Source organism: Salvelinus sp. IW2-2015, linkage group LG2 (genome assembly GCF_002910315.2).
Source record: "Salvelinus sp. IW2-2015 linkage group LG2, ASM291031v2, whole genome shotgun sequence".
Lineage (NCBI taxonomy): Eukaryota > Metazoa > Chordata > Actinopteri > Salmoniformes > Salmonidae > Salvelinus > Salvelinus sp. IW2-2015.
Window position 1 is genome coordinate 29,263,916 of NC_036839.1, and position 22,729 is coordinate 29,286,644.

Here is a 22,729-nt window from a genome sequence, read left to right on the forward strand (position 1 = left end):
CCCCCTTTTGACCTCCTCCTTTTCCGCAGCAACCAGTGATCCGGGTCAACAGCATCAATGTAACAGTATAACTTCCGTCCCTCTCCTCGCCCCTACCTGGGCTCGAACCAGGGACCCTCTGCACACAACAACAGCCACACTCGAAGCATCGTTATCCATCGCGCCACAAAAGCCACGGCCCTTGCAGAGCAAGGAGAACAACTACTTCAGGGCTCAGAGCGAGTGACGGCACCGGTTGAAACGCTATTAGCGCGCACCACCGCTGACTAGCTAGCCATTACACATCGGTTACACAAACACTAAATCAGACACTTACTCTAGAAAGAAAATTAAATATAATTTAATGCAATTGCTCCACCAATAATCAAAATTAGTGAGTGCATAAACTCYGATTGAAAAAAATATCCAAGACTGCAGTTTCTTTTATACATTTATTTCAACACCAGTGAATAATTAGTTCTCATCCACATTGACCGTCTGCAGACCTGTAGAGAAAAGAAAACAATCAGGTCCTCCACTTTGTATACCCATTTGCAGGCAGCCGATCTGAAAATAAGTCTGCCACAATTTGTTCATTAAGGTCAACCACAGGGGTATTTTGCACCCAGTGGGTGACATACAAGTATTGTTCATTTCATATACACCAGATCACCAACCTCAGAAATGCAAGTACACTCGTGGATACTATTCAGCAGTGCGCACAGCACACAGCCAAGCAAATGTTGGACTTACCTTTGTATGTTGTGACAGGAACGTATGTGACGAGGGTGTATAGTTTGTTGGGAGAGTCCTCGTCTTCATTGCGTTTCCTTGACAGGCGCACACGCATACGGTATGGGACATTCCTGAAATAACATACAAAATATCAGTTAACATGGAGAAATGTGCTCAGTTTTAGTGCATGGGATTGTGGAAAACTTTACACGCCTCAACTTGTATTAATTGTGCCAACTCTACACCCATCGCCAAGCATAACAGGATATTACTTCGCTCTGAAGCCAGCACTGATGCTGGCTTGGTCAAAGTGGATATCGGCCTGGGCTAACTAGCCTCTACCCCTTGAWATCAGGACAACACTGCATGAAGCAGATAGGACAGGGGTGAGAGTGTTTTTTCTGCTGAGAGATAGAGGGAGAGGGAAAAATAGAGATAAAAGAAAGAGACTGGGAGAGATCCTGATTTTAAACTTTCAATTCAATTAGACGTAACGGACAGACAATGTACATCACTGAAATCAACAATCAATTGTCATTAGCACAAATTTATCCCCAACATTCATGGAAAATGAATGCGAGGCCCATGAACTAGTTTCACTATGGCAGCCATTTTGGCCAGTGCAGTCCATTGTAGAGGAAGCACTGAATTTGACACGGCTGCACAGCAATTTGGAATTCAATATAATCCAGTTCATACTACAGTTAAGTGCATATCGTCCCAACACGTATTGCACTTAAAGCATTAACCTGTAGTAGTATACTGTACCCTCAACTCAGTGTCACTCGAATTGGCTAATATGACAGTTTCAAGTATCAGTTTTGAAATATATCAGTCAATCAAGTTAAGCTCAACCTTTTCTGTACCAGTGACCAGCAGGCTATGGCCTCTGTCGCAAGAAACACAAGCGTTTGCTTACTTCACACCCTTGGTCCATACAGCCTTGTTCAGGCGAGTGTCGATGCGTACATCAGGGGTTCCCATCTCCTTCATGGCRAACTTGCGGATCTCCTTGAGAGCACGAGGTGCCCTCCTCTTGAAGGACCTGACGGGACAGAGCGAGAAGCAACGTTAATTACATGCACAGGATTATCAAAGAGGTTGATAAAATCATCACATTTGTCAGAGCAAGCAATGTCTATTTTTCTAAGCAATATAACAACGGAAGCCCTTGTGAAAAGGACCCTTATTGCAGTTCCAAAATAAGCATCCAGCAATGGACAACACTACACAGCTGCTTGTCCACCTATGACGACCTTGGAAAGAAAAATAGTCACAACGTAGCCTAAGCCCATTCACACTGGCAACTCACATTCTTTCTCATAAGCAACAGCACACTTCCAACATTCAGCATGTACAAAATCAAAATAGTGTCAACTGCCTCTGATAATTTTACCTCCACCATTCCCTTTAATCCTCTTCAGTGGGATAGCCCACCAAATTACCGTTGACCAGCCATCAAAGTAACAAAGACATCTTGCAAGCATACAAACAGAGTACTTCCTTCAAACCGTGTGTAGATAGCACACATCCATAACTCTATAGCAGCAGACTCAGTGCCATGCCCCCAGACAGTGTACTCACACGCCATGTATTCGCTTGTGGAGGTTGACGGTGTACTCCCTGGTCACAACCTCGTTGATGGCAGAACGCCCCTTCTTTTTCTCACCGCCCTTCTTGTTTGGCGCCATCTAAGAAAAGACATCACATAAAACATTGACTAACCTTTTGCTCATAACCAGAGACAAGACATGCATTCCTCAAGTGTCCACTGCTTATTCGCTTAAAAGGAGTGGCCCCCTACCAAGTCAGCACTGAGCTTAAAATGGAACTGACAGCATTTTAGCAACATTAAATCTTATTAAAATCTGTTCATATACACTATTGTAAATAAAATATTGTCTAGTCTAGGACCGGAGTCTACGCATAGTGGTTCACCATGGACAACCAGAGATACAGTAGGCCTTTTGTGCATCATTCACTTTGAACTTGACTGTGTTTACCAGCAGTGTGACTTTAGATCATTAGAACGCATTCGGCAAAAGCCACAAAATACACCTGAATGGATATTTGCAAATATGTCTATACCACGGAGTCCTCTTACATATGGGAACTTTACAGTCCTATTTATCAAACMACCATGAAAAGGTATGCGCTCTCTCCCTCAGTTATGCACATCAACAAGATCAACAACTAATGCTAGCCAGAGCAAGATGACCTAAAACCAAACAAACGACCATTAGACAAATCCTCTCAAACTTTGTACGCTAGTTAGCCCTAAAGATTGCACTGATACACTACATCCTGACATCCTAACTGATTTGCCTAGTTAAAGGTAAAATAAATAAATCATTCTGCTGCTTGCCTACAACGAAACACCCAAGCTAAATTAATCAAGTTGGCTAGCTAGCTACTTCCAGGCACAAATTAAATTTGAGAACACCACACTGACCATCTTAMGCGCCGTAGCAGAGCTGGATAGCTAGTCTGTTTACATGTTATCTAGAGCGTTCATGACTAACTATAAAAATGTTTTGCCTACGTTTACCGACCAGTCATATTCAGCCGGTGTTGCGCCTTCAGTAAATTCATCAGTTATTCTACGCTCTGGTAGGCTGGAAACGCTTTTTTCTAAATAAATAAAAACTAGTTCATTGCATCCACTGTGGAGCCCAGTTTCATAACATGCCCATATTTCCCAGCTGCTTGCCGTCATTTAGAAGTAATCACGAAAAAGCAGGCCTCATTTTAGGGCATTTTTCGCCCTGCCGGCTCCTATTAGTTCTWTTGAGCACCATGGCAACAATTCGCCTTCCGAATGTTCCATTCCCAGCTTATTTTTCTATGTCACAATGCCTGCTTCGCTATTATTGGCAATGAGACCTGCTCACGTCGTTTATAGTTAAAATGTAAACAAAAAATGACTCATGAAACTCAAGGAACCTGGGGCGGCAGGTAGCCTAGTGGTTAGAGCCTTGGGCCAGTAACCGAAAGGTTACTAGATTGAATCCACGAGCTGACGAGGTAAAAATCTGTCGTTCGGCCCCTGAACAAGGCAGTTAACCCACTGTTCCTAGGCCATCATTGTAAATAACAATTTGTTCTTAACTAACTTGCCTAGTTAAATAAATTAAATGTAAAAATCTCGAGGTTGTCCCATTGATTCCTATAGGGGAAATATGTCTGTCTATTTCACCAAATATCTCACAATGTGTAAATTTAGATTTTTTCAAGTCGGGCACCATTTTAAAATCAGGAGAATCTCCTCTTTGTAATTACGTAAGTCTGGGCAGCGAGCTCGTTTGTCATCGATCACCAAACCAGAAATAAATCAGAAGTTTTAGTTTTTTCTTTACCATCTCATTACGCAGACATAAGCGCACAATCGAGGTGCGGATGTTTACTTTCTACACAAGTAGTTTTTCCCAGTTTCGTCAGACGAACAGATTGTGGTAAAATAAAAAGGGATCTTTTTTTATGCCATTTAGGCGAAATGGATTTCCAAGCACCACTCCAGTCAAAACAGGCTCTGCTAACGTTCGATTCCATTCATTTGCCATGGGCTAGCGCTAGCGTTCCAGTTTAGCCAACGTTCTTTCGCTGTTTTTCAGCCTTGGGTGAACGTTGACTCGTTCTATTGTCCAGCCTAGCTCTGTCACTTGGAGGAGTGATCTGAAATCGGAGTAGATAGCCAGAGTGAATTTGCGAACGCAAGAGCTATGCAAACTGTACAACATTCGTTCAAGTTGTTGCTAGATAACCAAATTACACCTGCCACCGAAAACGAGGGGGAAAGTCAGTCACTCACCCACTCCTCCAATGACATGGCATCCTCCTAGCAGCTAGCGAATGTTAGGCTGTGTTTTTAGCTTGATAAATAGATACACTAGCCCATTATCTAATCAAATGGCTACCCAGACTATTTGCACTGCCCCCTCTTCTACGCTGCTGCTACTACTGTGTTATTATTTATGCATAGCCACTTTAATAACTCTACCTACATGTACATATTACCTCAATTACCTCAACACCGGTATTTACTGCTGCTCTTTAATTATTTGTTATTCATCTTGTTTTATTATAGGTATTTTCTTAAAACTACATTGTTGGTTAAGGGCTTGTTAAGTAAGCATTTCACTGTTAGGTCTACACCGGTTGTATTCGGCGCATGTGACAAATACAATTTCATTTGGCAGATTTGATTATTGCCCTGCTAGTTTGATTGTATTGACAATAACAGCCTTAGTTACATTCCTCCATTTTGGTCCAACATACTGAGTAATTGAAACTGAAACAGTGCATCCCGAATGGAAGCAGCAAACAATTTACCAGGCCATCTGTGATTTACAACCCGATAGCAGTATTTCTTTGAACCACCAATAAATGTATTGGCAAATTATATTAATCATGCGTTGAACTGCATAAGTCTATTCAACCAACAATGCCTTCGTGTACGTGACGTCATGAAATGTTAAGTCAAATATAATCTAGTGTAACGACCCTGGGTTTATAAGCGCGGAAATCGCCTCTGCCGCAGGAGCATGCTTTTGCGGCACAGTCGATAGCGCGCAGGGCCTCGGGCTAGAAGGTCAAGGGTTCGAGACCTGACTCCCTGCTGTTTCATTACACTATTTTTAAAACCTCTTATAACGTTGGTTTTGTAGCATAAACTGTTAATTTGATAGTTGACTGATATGATTGTCTGTTTTATGTCGGCAAAATAGTTAAAAGGCTGTCAGTTCCACTTTAAGCCTGCTTTCATTGACATGAACAAACAACCCCACGTGAAGTTTCATTAGTGATAAATTAGAATGCTGTAGAAAATACATTTCATGGGTTTACAATACCATTAACTTTCGCCATCTAGATACGTGTTTGTGGGGCATAAACAATGTATACATCTTTGGGTATACATCTGGCTGCTGACGCCAGGCAATACAGCCGGCTAGCTAATGACACTGGTATAGATCTGCCTTGCTAGTTTAACTAGGGAACTACAGCAATTGGTTTCTGACTAACTTTACATTAGTAACAATGGGATGTTGTGAAACAGAAATTGGGGATCCCAGACAGACAGACMTAAACAAAGGACTAATACGCTATACAACCGAGACATGTATCACACAATAGTTCCGTTTAGCTGACTACTGGTTGTAGACGTGCGGTTAGCAGACTGCTTAGTGACTACACGTTTCAATTAATAATTTGGGAATATTCAACCACCATTGAATCGTTTAGGGAGTTCAGTGTCTCCTCTTGCAATTACGTAATTAAAACATTGGATTATATTAACACACGGTAAGGATGAAGTTAGATAAATAACACGCATTTGGCAAAGCAGTACTCACTCTGCCCGAGAAATGTCGGAAAGGAAGTTGCAAAGACTTGTGGGTATTAAAAGGCAACGAAAAAGGGTTCACATCCGGGTCGTTCTAAAAGCACGAAAGAAATATTGGTGGATAAAATTTCAATTCAAGGGCTTTATTGGTATGGGAAACATGTGTTTACATTGCCAAAGCAAGATAAATAGATAAACACTTAGTGAAATAAACAATACAAAATTAACAGTAAACATTACACTTACAAAATAATAAAGATGTTTCAAATGTATATATATATATACAGTGTTGTAATGATGTGCAAATAGTTCATGTACAAAAGGGAAAATAAATAAACATAGATATAGGTTGTATTTACAATGGTGTAGCAAAGCTATACTCACTGAGTCTGTACATAGTCAAAGCTTTCCTTAATTTTGGGTCAGTCACAGTGGTCAGGTATGCTGCCACTGTGTACTCTCTGTTTAGGGCCAAATAGCATTCTAGTTTGCTCACTTTTTTGTAAATTTTTTCCAATGTGTCAAGCAATTATCTTTTTGTTTTCTCATGATTTGGTTGGGTCTAATTGTGTTGCTGTCCTGGGGCTCTGTTTGTGTTTGTGAACAGTTCCAGTGAAACTTTCTGCTTTTCATCTGCAGGTTTTCTTGTCATGGTCCTTAATTTATAAACACAAATTTTCTCCACACAGATATTATATATGGAATAATCGGGATATATTGTATAAAAATACTTCTTTGTTTTTAGAATATTGGTTCCGAAATAATATCCTATTGGTGAGCCAACTGGTAAATGCAGAGGGTCTTTTACTCAGTTATAAGGAATTCTTATCTCTTTACAAGGTCCCTGTAACACCTAAAGATTTTGCAATTGTTTTAGACGCCATTCCCTCAGGTGTTGCTCTGTTATTCAGGAACGTGTCAAGACCTGACCCTCAGAGCCTACCTTCTATTGACCCTGTTGACTCATCAGTAGGAAAGATTTGTTTCTCTTTTGGCCCATTCAACAACAGAGCGATACGAACCTTGTTTCAGCAGGATGTTGTATCTATACCTTATGTCATGCCTTATTGGAATGGATTTATTGATAATATCTGTTGGGAAAAAGTTTGGATGTTGCCACACACATACCTACTTCTTAACAAAATTAAGGAGGTTTCCTTTAAAATTATTCATACATATTATCCTGCCAACCACTATATGAAGAAGTTTAAGGAAAACATCAACTAAAATTGCTCCTTTTGTAATGACCACCCAGAAACAGTGTTGCATCTTTTTTGGTATTGTATACATGTAAGAAAACTGTGGCAAGACATCAGTAGCTTTATAATTGAACACATTTATGAAGATTTTACACTATTGTGGAGAGATGTACTGCTTGGATTCTTTACATACGATAAAAATAAGCTGAAACATAAAAAATAAAAAATAATAAAAKAAAGAAAGAAACTGGGTCTGGTCTGCTGAGTTTATTGACTTGTATATGAACCAGAAATAAAACAGCGAGTGGGATGTCTCGCTTCCTCTTCCGTCTCTGACACGAATTTTTTTGCAGTGCTTTTCCGAAACAATTAATCAATTACATCACATTTTTAAGTAATGTGTTATCTGTAATTTGTAGATAATGTTTGTTGTAGTCACGAGAAGTCCAGAGCAAGCAGAAATAAACGCATAATGTTCTTTACTACATCTCCCGTAATGCACGGTGTTACCGGGGTCGAGTCAAAGGTCAAAACTCAACGCTGCAATGTTGTGAACGAAGTGGAAACTGATGGGAAAACAGCTGAGAAACGCTAACTTACTTCTTATTAAACATTTGATAATAATTAGATTCATGCTTTTACGACCAGTAAGTCTGGTATGCATTTTTTTAGTTGATCAAGGTCGAATTTGTTTAGCTGTATAACTTACTTTTACAATGACTTTGGTGACAASCTAGCTCGTAAGCTAACTAGCATTTTCTAATTTATCTAGCTGCCCATATCTGCACTCCTGTGGAGTTTGTGGAAATGTATCTAGCTTCGTTTTAAGTATGAACTGAATAACGCGACCTACGTACAATTATAAAAGACTACTTGCAAGCAGTGATTTATCATTTTGGTCACATAGCTAAAAGCTAGCTATCAACAACATAGGTACAATGACACTTGCCCCGAAGGAGCTCTCCAACCTCTTGGGAATCATCTCAGAGGAAGCTTGCACCAACACTTTCGAAAGTCTATCATCCGCCTTTCATCATTACTTCGCGAAGGCCGAACATTTCCGAGTAGGATCGGTTTTGGTGATGCTACTGCAACAGCCGGACCTTCTGCCAAGCTCTGCACAGCGCCTGACTGCCCTCTACCTCCTCTGGGAGATGTACCGCACAGAGCCACTGGCCGCCAATCCTTTTGCCGCTGTCTTTGCGCACTTGCTGAACCCCTCCCCAGTTGGGGATGAGCAGGAAAAACAACTGTCTGGTGAGTGTCTGCTAAAATATCAAATGTAATCCATTTGGATAGTAAGAAGTATTGTCCAAAGTTTTTACCAGCAGTGTGTTGCTTTCATCATATCAACTCAAGTATATCCTGATCATGTGACTGTTCATAGGATTCCTGCCACCCATTACACAGCCCGAGAAGTTCTTCCTCTCCCAGCTAATGCTGGCGCCTCCAAGGGAACTCTTCAAGAAGACCCCCAGACAGGTGTCCTGCATGGACGTGGGGAACATGCCACAGTCCATAGACATTAGTGGGCTGCAGTTGGCATTGGCAGGTACAGTACCTGAATGTATGCACTTTGCATGTATCTTGTATGGAGGATGGTTACAGAATCTCAGGAATTTTAGACAACTCAAAAATAGTTATGTATGATGGGGAATTGTACATTTCTTGGTTAGAAATCCACCTATTGAGATGTGCTTGTGTTGAGACATAAAACCTCTCATCCATACTGTAGTACAACAGACAGTTCTTTACACTTTACTATGCAGCAATTCTAACACTTCATATATAAACTTTCTTATTCCTCTCTCTCCCCTTTAACCTGCAGAGCGCCAGTCAGAACTACCCACCCAGAGTAAGGCCAGCTTCCCCAGCATCCTCAACGACCCGGATCCAGATTCTTCCAATTCTGGGTTCGACAGCTCAGTGGCCAATCAGATCACAGAGTCTCTGGTCACTGGGCCTCGACCTCCACTGGAGAGTAAGTGGAGCATTTCATCATTCAGTTTGTTATTAGTCTGTCTGTTATGTTTATGGATGACATAAGTAAGGTGTATGTTGACACAAAAACATGCACTATATACAGTTGAAGTAGGAAGTTTACATACACTTAGGTTGGAGTTATTAAAACGAGTTTTTCAATCACTCCACAAATTTCTTGTTTATAACAAGCTATAGTTTTGGCAAGTTGGTTAGGACATCTACTTTGTGCAATTTTTCCAACAATTGTTTACAGACTGAATTATAAGTGAAATAATCTCTGTGTCACAATTTCAGTGGGTCAGAAGTTTACATGCACTAAGTTGACTGTGCTTTTAAACAGCTTGGAAAATTCCAGAAAATGATGTCATGGCTTTAGAAGCTTCTGATAGGCTAATTCATAATTTGAGTATATTAGAGGTGTACCTGCGGATGTATTTCAAGGCCTACCTTTAAACTCYGTGCCTCTTTTCTTGACATCATGGGAAAATCAAAAGAAATCAGCTAAGACTTCAGAGCTTTTTTGTTTTAGACCTCCACAAGTCTGGTTCATCCTTGGGATCAATTTCCAAATGCCTGAAGGTACCACGTTCATCTGTACAAACAATAGTATGCAAGTATAAACACCATGGGACCACGCAGCCGTCACACTGCTCAGGAAGGAGACACGTTCTGTCTCCTAGAGATGAACTGACTTTGGTGCGAAAAGTGCAAATCAATCCCAGAACAACAGCAAAGGACCAGCAAAGGACCTTATGAAGATGCTGGAGGCTCCAGTATACAAGAAAGTACCTTTCCCAGCATTACTCCTGAACCTGTATAAGCACACATCAATCAGCAACACCTGATCTGGTGCTGTGATTGTGTGCATCCCTAACACGAGGAAAGTAATCACTTAAATATCTGGGCGCAGGACCATAAATACTCCTGTAAACCAAACCTAGTCTAATCTGGGACACCCTAGCCTCAACAGGCAGCCAGTTTAGTTCCTGAAAGCAGCTCCTGCCTATGTGAGTACGTGGACTCACCTTCAATACTACCCTGATCAACTCATTCTGGGCTATCTGGAGCTTCCCCTTCATAAGTTTAGATAAGCCCCCAAACCAGGAAGTACTAGCATAGTGAAAATGGCATTGAATGAGGGCAGTAGCTAGCACTTTCATGGAGTCCTTATAAAGAAACTTGGACTTTCTAGCCAAAATCTTAATCCTGGCATTAACCTTCCCTAGCACCTTATTGGCCATGCTCACACCTCCCAAGCTTCCATCAAGGATACATCCCAAGTAGCCAACAGAGGTTTTAGTAGTCAGCACCTCACCCCCTAACTCCACTCTGATTTCAGACAACCTACACAATTTAGGTCTGGATCCAAAAATAATTGCTTCATTTTTCCCTAAGTGCAGAGATAGCTTATTATCTCCAAGCCATTTGCTAATGTTAGTAAGCTCTGTGCTAAGTATGCTTTCCAACAGTTTTACTTTTGTGAGACACCAGAAGTGTAGAGTCATCTGCATAAAGAAAAAGACGGCAAGAACAAGCATCTTTCATACCATTAATATACAATAAAAACAGCAGAGGCCCAAGCACGCTCCCCTGCGGAACGCCACAACTCATTGGTTTTGCCTGAGACCGTGAACCATTAACCTCTACTACTTGCTCCCTTCTTGATAAATAGGACTTTACACAGCCTAGAGGGATACTTAACCCCAGTGCCTCCAGTTTGGAGATTAGGAGACAGTGGTTAACTGTATCAAAGGCCTTCTGTAGGTCAAGCAGTACCATTCCACACAGATTTCCCTCATCAATCTCTTTCCTGATGAAGTCTGTCAAGTAAAGTAGACATGAATCAGTGGAGTATGTTTTTCTAAAACCCGACTGAAAATCATACATTAGACCCTGTTTGTTAACATATTCATACATTTGCTCATGTACAATTCTCTCCAGGATCTTTGATGTTACACAGAAGATAGATACAGGCCTATAATTCCCAGGGTCAGACTTTATCCCCTTCTTATACAGAGGTATAACTTTAGCTTGTTTCATGTCCCTGGGAAAGGTGCCTTGTTCAAGAGAGAGATTAACAATATGCGTAATACAAGGGCCAATTTGCTCAGCAGAATCTATTAGAAACCTTGCAGGAATATTATCCAGGCCTCTGGCTTTGGAGCATTTAAGCTCTGCCAGCATACTGACTATTTTGGCTGTTGCTACCTTTGCAAAAGAAAAAGATTTTGGCTGAACCCCTAACTCTACATAATACTTCTTGACTTGGTTGCTTCCATACAAACAAGAACTGGTGGGCAGCTTGCTAACCAGCTTGCTGGCAACAGAAGTAAAAAGAGTTGAATTCATTGGCAACCTCTGCCTTTTCATATACCATCTCCCCTTTGATGTTCAGTCCAATACGGTTTAGTTTGTTTTTGGTAGTACTACTACAGCCTAGTTCCTTAAATGATTTCCAAAGCTTTTGTATGTCTTTTCATTAGCTTGGTATTGTAATGACACAGGAATGATACTGTGAAGTATATACCATGTCACAAGTATCATGTAAGACAAGCCATATATCCAGCCTGTAATGCCTCCCTGTGACCCTACCTCCCCCAGGTCACTTTCGTCCAGAGTTCATCAGGCCGCCTCCTCCCTTGCACGTGTGTGAGGATGAGCTGGCTTGGCTAAACCCCACGGAGCCCGACCACCGTGTGCAGTGGGACCGCTCCATGTGTGTGAAGAACAGCACGGGTGTGGAGATCAAACGCATCATGGCCAAGGCATTCAAGAGCCCACTGTCTGCCCAGCAGCAGTCACAGGTGAGTAGACAGGTACACTGTCTACTCAACTGTATTTTATATATTTCAAACATGACCTTCGCTTGGGAGTTCAACCTGAATGTCTCTCTAAATATTGCTCTCTCCCTACAGCTCCTGAGTGAGCTGGAGAAGGATCCGAAGCTGGTGTACCACATCGGTCTGACCCCGGCCAAGCTGCCTGACTTGGTGGAAAACAACCCTCTGGTGGCCATCGAGATGCTTCTCAAACTGATGCAGTCCAGCCAGATCACGGAGTACTTCTCCGTCCTGGTCAACATGGACATGTCCCTGCACTCCATGGAGGTGGTCAATAGGTGTGGACTTTGGATAGAATTTGATTTATACAATTCAGTTGTCTACAATCTGTTTTAAAATGTGTTTATTTTTCTGTTTATTTATGTGAGGTTATTCTTTGTGTGCACAGGCTGACAACTGCTGTGGACCTCCCTCCAGAGTTCATTCACCTGTACATCTCCAACTGTATCTCCACGTGTGAACAGATCAAAGACAAGTACATGCAGGTAAGGAGGACTGTGGAAGGGCCTTGACAGGAGCCTGATGTTTGGCCTTTCAGTAACATTGAAATGCTTGTCTTACCAGAGGATGCATGCCACTTTCTCAGAAATTTGTAACAGGAAGTTCATTTGTGGGTTCTCCCTGCTCAAGATGACTGTTTATTTTACTAAAGTTAGTCAGTGCTCCACTGTGTTAGTCAGTGGTCCAGATGTTTATGTAAAACCTCTGTTTCCATTTGCAGAACCGCCTGGTGCGCCTGGTGTGTGTGTTCCTTCAGTCTCTGATCCGGAACAAGATCATAAACGTGCAGGACCTGTTCATCGAGGTGCAGGCCTTTTGCATTGAGTTCAGCCGCATACGGGAAGCAGCTGGCCTCTTCCGCCTCCTCAAGACCCTGGATACAGGAGAAATCCCCCCAGAGGCCAAACCTGCCAAATAACGGTTTCATAGTACATAGAACGTGGCAAGTAGCCTGTTGTGCCAAATAACACCCCCCAGGTAGTAAGCCCACAGAGGCACAACCCGCTAAATAGCGTCCCAACCAAGAGAAACTGACCAAGGCTGTATAACCACCCAGACAATCCTCACGATCTCACCAGTACCCGCCTGGAGTCCAGCTTTGAACTCAGTTACTGTTTTTCATCTCTCTTTTCTGGACAAAGATGGACATATTTTGAAAATAGATTTTGAAACAGTTTTTTTTYCCTCCATAGATTGATGCTTGTTGCTTTTGTTTCATTAAATGGATATGTAATGAACCATCTGGGTTGTTGGATTGTATTTTCTACTGAACATGGTGAGACATACAGTACATGCAGATACAGGAATGTTGGATTCTCTTTTGATTGAGGGAACTAGATGATTTATGACATGAATAGGTTCCAGTGGCGTGCCGTGGGCCTGGGGCCTAAGCCTTCAGTGAGGTACTACACAGTCCCACCCGAATTAATCCACCTCTTATTACCATCATTATGCCATGGCTCTAGACACTATACATTTAGACAGAAACGCAGTATAACCAGGCGTTGCGTCACCTTGAAATTGACAAATTGACATTTTTGGGTAAACAGTGTTTAACAGACAACTCAAGTTTGCAAAGCCAGTGTGGCTCCAAACACCAAATCGATCACTTGCAAATAATAGGCATTCCCAGCAGTACAGTTTGCAGTGCTTCTCGGAGCCTGTGAGCCATTGACAGCGCTCGTAGTTGAAACTTTGAAAGTGGCGAGCGAACGAACCCCTTTCCCGCCTGTGACAGGCTTTGTGGCGTCGGGCGACCTCTCCTTACAATGTCTAACTTTTCTTGAAAAGTTCGTCTTGAGAATGGCGTTATAATTATATCCTCGACCAAATCGATATCTTCTCCTCTTTCCGCCATTGTGGGTTGAAAAAACAGCTTAGTAGAACGCGAATTAATTCGTTTATCAAATTCAGTTTCCTAGATCTGCATAGACCTGCCCATAGGACCTGCCTCTCAATATTGGTAATCCAATCAAAAGACATGCACGCACTACGCCTGCTAGCTGGCTCCTGTGTAACACTGGAGCCAGCCAGCAGGCGTACAATAGCCAACTCTAAAGCTGATTGGTTGACACAAAATTTTAATTTCCATTCACTTTAAGCTACAAGCGCCCGCACTGTTGATTCTGAAGGCCTGAGGGCAGATTTTAGACCCCTGGCAACACATGATGGCTGAATATGATTGGATAAAAGATCAGCCCTCCAAATCTCAACCTGGGGCTGGAAGCAGTGCAACCAAGAGGAAAGCTATGAAATGAAGAGTATAACTCTTACTCTGGGGAATAATTTAATACATATTTGTGGGAAAATATATTTTAATTTTTTTTTTATTCTGATGATGTTTAGGCCAGCAGAGAAGGCCTTGCAGGCCCTGACGGCCCACCACTGATAGGTTCTCAATGCAGAACAACTATTTGTAAGGGAACTGCTCATACTGATGTACAGGTGTAGTGCATGTGCATTATAATACATGTGAACAAAACCAAGACGCACAACATTCGTTTTAAATTATTTTATAAAATCTATTTCCTTGATATCTTTTCACAAATGTTAGTCTGAAAGCAAAATGGTCACAATTTGAAATTAATAGCATCAAGTAAAGAAGTTTCTATGTAAAAAAGAGCTAAATCTTATCAAAATAAGATGCTACATTAATTAAAAAAAATATATATATTTCCAGTATAACTCCAGGTACAGTATTATTATTTGTTTTCTGCTCTTCATTATCAGCCCTGAGTTTTGAATCACTGATTTCCAGACATACTAGCTACATTACTGAATTAGTATTGACCTAGTGAGCTGATATCTTCTGTAACCTGATTCTGGTTGTTCTACTGATCACCTCTTCATGTGATGTGTTCTGTGGGGTTGTGACCACTACACCCTCTTCATGCCCCGGGCCATCAGGCAGGCGAACACTGTCATTACCATCTTAGGTTTCACCTCCACTAGGTCCTCAGGCAGGGCGTACACCCGCGCTCCGATTTTCCTGGCCATGGAGATGGCATACCTGACAATAGGCAGGATTTAGGGGACATCTTAGCTGTTGTCCTGAACATTTAATTTCATCAAGCTAGTACTCAAATGTTATCATCACATGGTACGTACTTGGCATTATTGAGCTTCTCTTCCTCAGTCAGGTCCTCCACCTTGATTAGATCATAGCGGATGGAGCCTGGCTGGATGGCATCAATCAGGTCCAGGACTGGCATACTGGTGGTTATGGACCCATCCTACAGAGGTACACACACACTGAGCTATTGCTGTGGTGGATGCTTTATTTTTTACTTATTCTACTTGGAAAAGTAGAATGAAGTCTAGTACTTCAAAAAAGGTACCATGGTCAGGAAAATGTTAAACAGCAGAGTTACAGCCTACCTTGAATCCAGAGATGGTGCCTTTGCCAGCCTGTGTGAGTGTGTCGTTGACCCAGGTGACGATGGTGTCGTCATTCACCTTCTGCCCGTCACCAAGCTCCTCCAGAATGTTCAGCGTGTACCTGAGAGAAAGAGATGGATCCTTCTAAATGTGGAATTATGGAGTTGGCACTGGGCCTGCTTATGAGTTTTTCCTGATCACATGACCTGAACAGGGGAAAAAATATCTAAGGCATTTTTAATAATGTTCTGTTGCATTACCTTCTCATCAGCTGCCACAGCAGGGCCTGGGTGAGTTTTCGGTTGCCCTCGTTCAGGTCCTGTCCAGCAATGCCCACCAGGGAGAACTTAGCCTCATTCTTCCCCAGCTCCACTGCATAGTTACAGTTCTCCAACTGGCACAGACAAACGCATAATAAATCAATGAATAATAATTCAATCAATTGATCAGTTTAATCATGATCGCACTGTGGGAGAACACTTATTGTTCGTAGTCTCACCTTCTTCATGTTGCTGCCCAGTTTGGAGTAAGGGGGTTTGTTTACTCTGTCCCAATCCACTGGCACATTGATCTTCTCATAGAGCTGGAAGATGACCAAAGCATCATCTATGTCCCTGTAAAACATGCACACACATTACATTAGTGTGGTTTCCAAATGATTGTAAATGGTTGGAAATGGTGTATAATAAGATGGAGTGACCTGTACTGTACTTACACATAGAGGTGGTTGACACGAGGGTTGACCCCCAGGGAATTCATCCAGTTCCTGAAGGTGCGCTCCTCTCTGGTCTCACCTGTAAGTGACAGATAACATTACACACTGGTTCAGGCCTTGTACTGTATATATGGTTTATATTATTTAATCAGGAAGAGGGGATGCTCAGGAACTAGGTTATGGTTTGGGATGGTCCCAACCCTGACCCTCGATGGAGCTCCAGTCAATGTCCTGGTTCTCTGGCTTCTTCAGGGCAGGATACTTATTAAACAGGTTGGCAATGTACGCCAAGTTCAGCTTGGGGTTGCCGCGGACTACGTCGGTTGCTGTGACGAACTGTCGGCAGCCAAGACGGTCAGCCTGCTCCAACATGCACTCTGCTCTCTTTATGTCCTCTTTCTCCTGCAGGGGGCGGTAGGGAGAGATTTAACAGCAACATCTACTGTATCTATGATGCATCACTCATTGATAATATGGTCACTTTTAGGCACTTTTAACCAAAAAAGAAGAACAGCACTGTCTGTTGATCAGGTTGCCTAAAATGGAATTGTAATGGATGATGTTTTCTAGGGTGGGATGACCATGTACCCTTATCCCTGAAATGTCGATGGCAATCAGAGGGATTCCCTCCTCATCTCCCTTAGGGGCCACTTGGTTCAGGATGTTGTAGTAGGCCTTAGAATCCTGTAATGCAAAACAGAAAATTTATACAATCACAAATGCACAAAAAGATCCCGGACCGACACAGTCATATGACAATCCAGTACCAACACAGTCATATGACGATCCAGGACTGACATGGTGCGTATGACCCACCTTGATGTCAGAGCTGAAGTTGTTGATCTTGGAGCAGCCGGCCTCCTCCAGGTGGTAGTTGGCCCAGCGCAGCAGCAGCTCCTCTGGGGAAAGCTTCATCAGGTCCTCCAGGCTCTCCCCATCCCTCAGCAGGGCTATCAGAGCTGCACACACACATCATTGAAATAACACACTCATTAACATACATAGCTACAGAGATCAAGTGATGTACAGTACTATAGATATACATACACACTCACATGTTATAAAGTTTATAAAACACACCAAAACATTGAAAATCCATATTCAAATAAACATTTAACACACACACCTTCGTTTCTGCTGATCTCAATGTCTGCAAACAAGCCGATCTTGATGACCTGCCAGAGCAGGCCTAGGACCAGATGCTGCCTGCCTTCCTTCAGGTCCTCTGCTCCGATGTTTACCACGTGGCAGCCGATGGCCGACGCAGAGTTAAGAGCCAGGTTCAGATTCTCCTGTTAGAGCACACAAAACAGTATAGATACCTGTGCATGGCATACAGTATATACTGTAKATAATGACAAAGAAATGACTGTCAATGGGTTATACAAAGCTGCAGTCCTCTGAGTCAGCTGGTGTTGAACAGTCTGTAAAAGGTTACCTGGATGGTGAAGGGTGTGAGCTTCTTCTTGTTGATGGTTCTCTCATCGATGGTGTCCGGAACAGACTGATTGATCATCTTACTACCAGGTGAAGGAGAGGTGCATAGGTTGATATCAATGGAATATTTCTGTAGGGATTGATTTATATCATCAAGGTTGCACATACTCTAAAGTAAGTCCATGAGACCAGTTAGAAAGTACCATAGAACGATCCCATCTCCGACAGCGGTGAACAGGTCGTTAGTGGTGGGGTCCATGGGGAGGACATGCTTGCAGTCTGGGTCTTTCTCCAATGCCTTATTCACCCAGTTCACAAAAGCCACCTTCTCCTCCTCTGTCAGTGGAGAAATGTGTGGGCATGGGGGGAATGCACAACATTATACATGTAGGAGTATTTGTATTTATGGAGAAATATTTGTATACATTGGCCAATCAGAGACGTATAGATGTGTAACTTCACAGACCAGGAAGTCTTGTTGTACTGATGGATTGTTCCACATATAGAGATAGATATGGTTCTGTATGCCTCATTTGAATGATAAGTGCTTCCTGTGTGATGTTGGCTACAGATGTATCTAGACAGACTGAAGTAGATATCTTGGGGGTATTCTCAGCCAGTGAAACAAGTAGGGACAGTCACCTGAGTAGGAGTGCTGTGTGCCTGAGCTAGACTGCTCTGAGGTTCCTGCTACAGCATAGATGCCCTCCTTCTTGTTGATAGCTTTCTTGAAGGTCTTAGCCACCTCTGTGCTCTTCAGTCCATGGACCACCTTAGTGAATGAGAAGAGATGAGACCATGTATCTCTGGTGTCATGTCAAGATGTCTCAAAGTATGGTCTGCTCTTCTTTGACATTGACTTTCTGTAACTGCCATTGATTTTGACCTATTGACCTCTGAACTTACATTGGCAAACTCGTTGAAGGTGACTTTGCCGTCATGCAGGTCTCCTGTCTTGGTAAGATCCTGGATGATCTCTCGGACTCTGTATCCTGGCAATGGCAGGTTGGCAGCTTTGAACAGGTCATTGAGCTCATCTGTGCCAATGTGGCCGTGAGAATCAACATCTGGAATAAGAAATATAGGTCAAAGGTCACATAGAATGTAGCCTTGTTGAATGCAAAAATAATCAGGGACCCAGGATAAGAGTGAAGTGAGTCTACAAAGAATTTCCCTGTCAGGCTCTCACCGATCTTAGCAAAGGCTTCTCTCAGTTCCTCCAACTCATCCTGAGAGATCTGTGCTGGAGCAGCCATCTTGTGGAATCTGAAACCAGTTACACATAACTTCACCTTTTTTCACTAAAACCATACGGTACTGAACATACTCAACAGGGAGGAACTAGAATAAATATTCAATTTCAGCATTTTGTCATTGTGATAATTTCAAAAAAATGTGCTCTACCCAGAGGTTCTGGGCTCTGATGTCTATTTCTTTGTGAAACATCCTGCTTCTAGCGAGCTACTTCCTTCCTACTTCTGCTAAGGTGGTGAGGTCATTCACACGATTCATATCTTTATTCATGTCTTTATTTCATCTGCCTTAGGACTGAGTATACATTTCAGGCCCCAGTCTGAGTTGAGAGGGGAGTAGATGTAGCTGTAGTGATAACAGACAGGAAGAATGGCTGCCATTCACTGTGTGGTTTCAATGAGGCCGCTAAAGCTGTATACCACAGATACAGCGAGAGATATAAGGTCATGTTAGAGACAGAGACCTACTTCAAACTAGGTCTGCTCTGCTTGCCTCAGAGGTGTGAAGTTTGGAGATGAGTAACAAATGTTTCTCTTTCCATTGTCACCCATCGCATCAGGACAAATCAGCTTGGCTCCTTGAGATTGCATCGATGGTTTTCTAAACATATAGTGTGGAGAAGGGTCTAGAGACCATTATTCATCTATATTCAACAATGTACCCACTGGACACAGATATCATTTCAACGTCTAGTTTTGATTTAATTTCAGTTGAGTTTCTGTGACTTCAACGTGAAATCAACAAAAATGTCATCATGTCATTGGATTTAGGTTAAAAGTTGGGTAAAATTTTTTTTTTAAATCCCTTATGTTGATAACTTTTTGCAAATCCAATTAGTTTTCCACGTTGATTCAACATAACATTACAATTTTTTGTTGAAATGATGTGTAAAAAAGTTGATTCAACCACTTTTTGCCCAGTGGGTATGTAGTAGCACAGTTTTGAATGCTCAAATAAGTAAAAACAAGGAAATCCGGGTTTTGTTCCCTTTCTCACACTATAGCTATAGAGGTCAGAAACAGAAGTGAAACTGATGTCTTTACACACCATGGCTCAAACTTACCAGCTTTGTCACTTTGTAAGCATTACATTCCAATCAGCACTGAAATACACTCTGATTATTCAATAAACCACACACTGGATGGCACAGTGTAATGTTCACTAATCTAACTATAGGATATTACTGCCTTTTTAGGGCTGACATTTACCCAGACTTTACTTTAAAAAAAATATAATAATACTGAACCTTTATTTAACTAGGCAAGTCAGTTAAGAACAAATTCTTATTTACAATGACGGCCTACCGGAGAACAGTAGGTTAACTGCCTTGCTAAGGGGCAGAACTACAGCGACTCGATCCAGCTACCTTTCAGTTACTGGCCTAACGCTCTAACCACTAGGCTACCTGCCTTTTAGATGATGAAGTAAATGTGTCTTTGCAATTTGATCATGAGGGGTGTTATCTTTCCTCAAGCAAATCCAGTTCCTTGATTTGAAATCCTTAAAACCATCATCAATCATCAAGGATTACCTGTGGTCTCAGCCACTAAAATCATCAAGGATTACCTGTGGTCTCAGCCACTAAAATCATCAAGGATTACCTGTGGTCTCAGGCACTAAAATCATCAAGGATTACCTGTGGTCTCAGGCACTAAAATCATCAAGGGCCTTTATGGAAGTAAAACTGCAATACCCACAAACATCAGTCATGGTACCGCRGATTTCACATGCAAATCTTGGTCATTACTGTTTATTTAATGAAAATAACTCCAAAATATATTTGTTATCTGAGCCTCCTTTGGCCCTTGAAATGCTCAGTCTGATCATGTGGATGTTAGGAAACAAATGTTAAGATATTTACATGCACAGCCCTGATCGGCTGATAGGATGGTCTAGAGCCCACCACCTTACCCAGATGAACAGTCATTGGTCTATTATAATCAAGATGTGGGCCAAAAGATTTGCACCACCTAAACAGGCTGAAATTTCAGGCATAAAAAAAMMMCCCAGCTCTTACACAAAAAGGACATTATCACCTTTTGCACAATTTAAGAGTGTTATTTCGACCTCATAGTTTGTAAATATCGTWAAAAAAAAGGAAAATTAAGTTAACTGCACTGCCCCTTTAAGTGTAGTGTGTTATTAATTATTCAAGCACTATTGAAAGACAACATACAGTATGTATTATTTATTGTTCATAATTTCTAAATGAATACAGCAGTGGTGAGTTGAAGATTACAGATGTGTATGTGCCAGCAAATTCTGCATGCTTAACATGTAAGCACACGTTATTGGATGACTAGTGATGATATGTTGGAAACTTTTAGAAAATGTAAATGTTTAACTAAGTTACTGTAGGCTTTCACATGTTAGAATTTTCAGCAGTTGCAGCAAGGCTAACCACAACCCAACTAACTTCCTGTTTAAACACTATGCAATGATTTAGACTACTTCTGCTCTCTGCCACCATGCTGATACTAAAACTAAAGTCATGACATGGCAATGCTTCTCCTGTGAACATCAGAATTCACTATAGGGCTATATAACAATTTTTGTAATACTGTATCAATGTATTATGTGACTGTGTAACAACAATCTTTGGATGATAAAGTAGCAAGAGGATACTTTATGATTATTAAGCATATTGTTAGGCTACTGTAAATCAATGCAAACTACAGATGCTGCCCTCAGATCCAGGAAGACACCATTTATTTACACACAGGACCATCTGTGAACACTTGTGGACTGTTAAAGCAACAGAAACTCATCATCCTTATCATCATCATTCATCTTCATCCTCATCAAAATCAACATGCAGTCACAGACCATCTTCCCAGTAGATTCAATGAAATACTGACACATGCAGAGGCACACACAGACACTGACACAGAGAGGCCCCAAGGTCAGGAGATTGAATTACCTTAGGGAGGTGAGTTGACTGGAAGGCCTGTCTTTGTGGTCTCTGACTCACTCTCCTTCCTTCAGTGTGTCTGCTGCTCTCACTGCTTGACAGGCAGTGCACTGTCTCTCCCTCAGAATCAACTGACAACGAATCTATTCAAATGTACTAGGAAGGAAGTGACATGCAACCTAGGACAACTTCACTAAGAGAAATGAAAGACGTTGTGTCTTTATATGGCAATCTGCTGCCTGCCACGGAGTCATCAAGGTGGGAGCAAGCAGGGCCTGCTCTGAGGTTGCCCCAATGAAAAAAATTAAAATAAAAAAACTGCAAAATATTCCAGTAGCCTAAAACTGATTTATTTGGTTCCTCCACATTGCTTAAGTGAAAGATAGATAATTTATGGCAGCCGTGCAAGTTGAGCCTGCTCTGAGAATTTATTTGACTCATAACTACCTAAAACTGATCTTTCTGGTTCCTCCCCATTGTTTAAGTGAAAAAATGACAAATTATGGCATTTATGGCAGTTGGGCAAGTTGAGCAACTCCAGCACCTGCAAAAATGTACCTGGATGTGCATATGTTCTTCAGCTTTGTCAGGCAAGTTGAGCTGAGAATATATTTTACTGATAAAAGCCAATACTTATTTTTCACACTTCATATAACATTGTCATACTGTCACGGCCGTCGTAAGAAGTGGATCAAAGCGCAGCGTTGTGAGCGTACATATTCCTTTTATTAGAAATGACGCCGACAAAAACAATAAACAATACAAAACAACCGTGAAGCTTAAGGGCTATGTGCCACAAACAAAGTTAACTTCCCACACTGAAAGGAGGGAAAAGGGCTACCTAAGTATGGTTCCCAATCAGAGACAACGATAGACAGCTGTCCCTGATTGAGAACCATACCCAGCCAAAACATAGAAATACAAAATCATAGCAAACAAAAACATAGAATGCCCACCCCA

General features: G+C 41.8%; 3 protein-coding genes and 1 non-coding gene across 5 annotated transcripts; 1 reads left to right on the forward strand and 3 right to left on the reverse strand.

Moving 5' to 3' along the window:
- Positions 1-417: 417 nt before the first annotated feature.
- LOC111977841 (large ribosomal subunit protein eL31-like) lies at positions 418-6,154 on the reverse strand. Its single transcript, XM_024007575.2, has 5 exons — positions 6,063-6,154; positions 2,299-2,405; positions 1,634-1,759; positions 733-845; positions 418-485 (listed from the first exon to the last, which is right to left on the reverse strand). The coding sequence occupies exons 2-5, from the start codon at positions 2,403-2,405 to the stop codon at positions 454-456; spliced, it is 378 nt and encodes a 125-aa protein (XP_023863343.1). The 5' UTR covers positions 6,063-6,154; the 3' UTR covers positions 418-453.
- LOC111980467 (small nucleolar RNA SNORA5) lies at positions 1,244-1,378 on the reverse strand. Its single transcript, XR_002879472.1, has one exon. It is a non-coding gene; the product is annotated as a small nucleolar RNA SNORA5 (small nucleolar RNA).
- A 1,612-nt stretch (positions 6,155-7,766) lies between the features above and the next one.
- Positions 7,767-13,312, forward strand: cnot11 (CCR4-NOT transcription complex, subunit 11). 2 transcript variants are annotated; one of them, XM_024007544.2, is made up of 7 exons: positions 7,767-8,508; positions 8,639-8,803; positions 9,080-9,232; positions 11,836-12,050; positions 12,150-12,352; positions 12,463-12,559; positions 12,796-13,312. In XM_024007544.2, exons 1-7 carry the CDS (start codon positions 8,190-8,192, stop codon positions 12,991-12,993), a joined length of 1,350 nt encoding a protein of 449 aa, XP_023863312.1. In that variant the 5' UTR covers positions 7,767-8,189; the 3' UTR covers positions 12,994-13,312. The 2 variants fall into 2 exon arrangements, with proteins under 2 accessions (XP_023863312.1, XP_023863322.1); XM_024007554.2 differs by having other exon boundaries at positions 11,836-12,038.
- Positions 13,313-14,571: 1,259 nt separating this feature from the next.
- LOC111977824 (plastin-2) lies at positions 14,572-21,921 on the reverse strand. Its single transcript, XM_024007532.2, has 16 exons — positions 21,779-21,921; positions 18,794-18,870; positions 18,511-18,671; positions 18,247-18,376; positions 17,808-17,940; positions 17,606-17,687; positions 17,294-17,459; positions 16,984-17,126; positions 16,756-16,851; positions 16,374-16,569; positions 16,168-16,246; positions 15,952-16,066; positions 15,713-15,846; positions 15,453-15,573; positions 15,183-15,307; positions 14,572-15,084 (listed from the first exon to the last, which is right to left on the reverse strand). Exons 2-16 carry the CDS (start codon positions 18,858-18,860, stop codon positions 14,952-14,954), a joined length of 1,881 nt encoding a protein of 626 aa, XP_023863300.1. The 5' UTR covers positions 18,861-18,870; positions 21,779-21,921; the 3' UTR covers positions 14,572-14,951.
- Between the last annotated feature and the right edge of the window lie 808 nt (positions 21,922-22,729).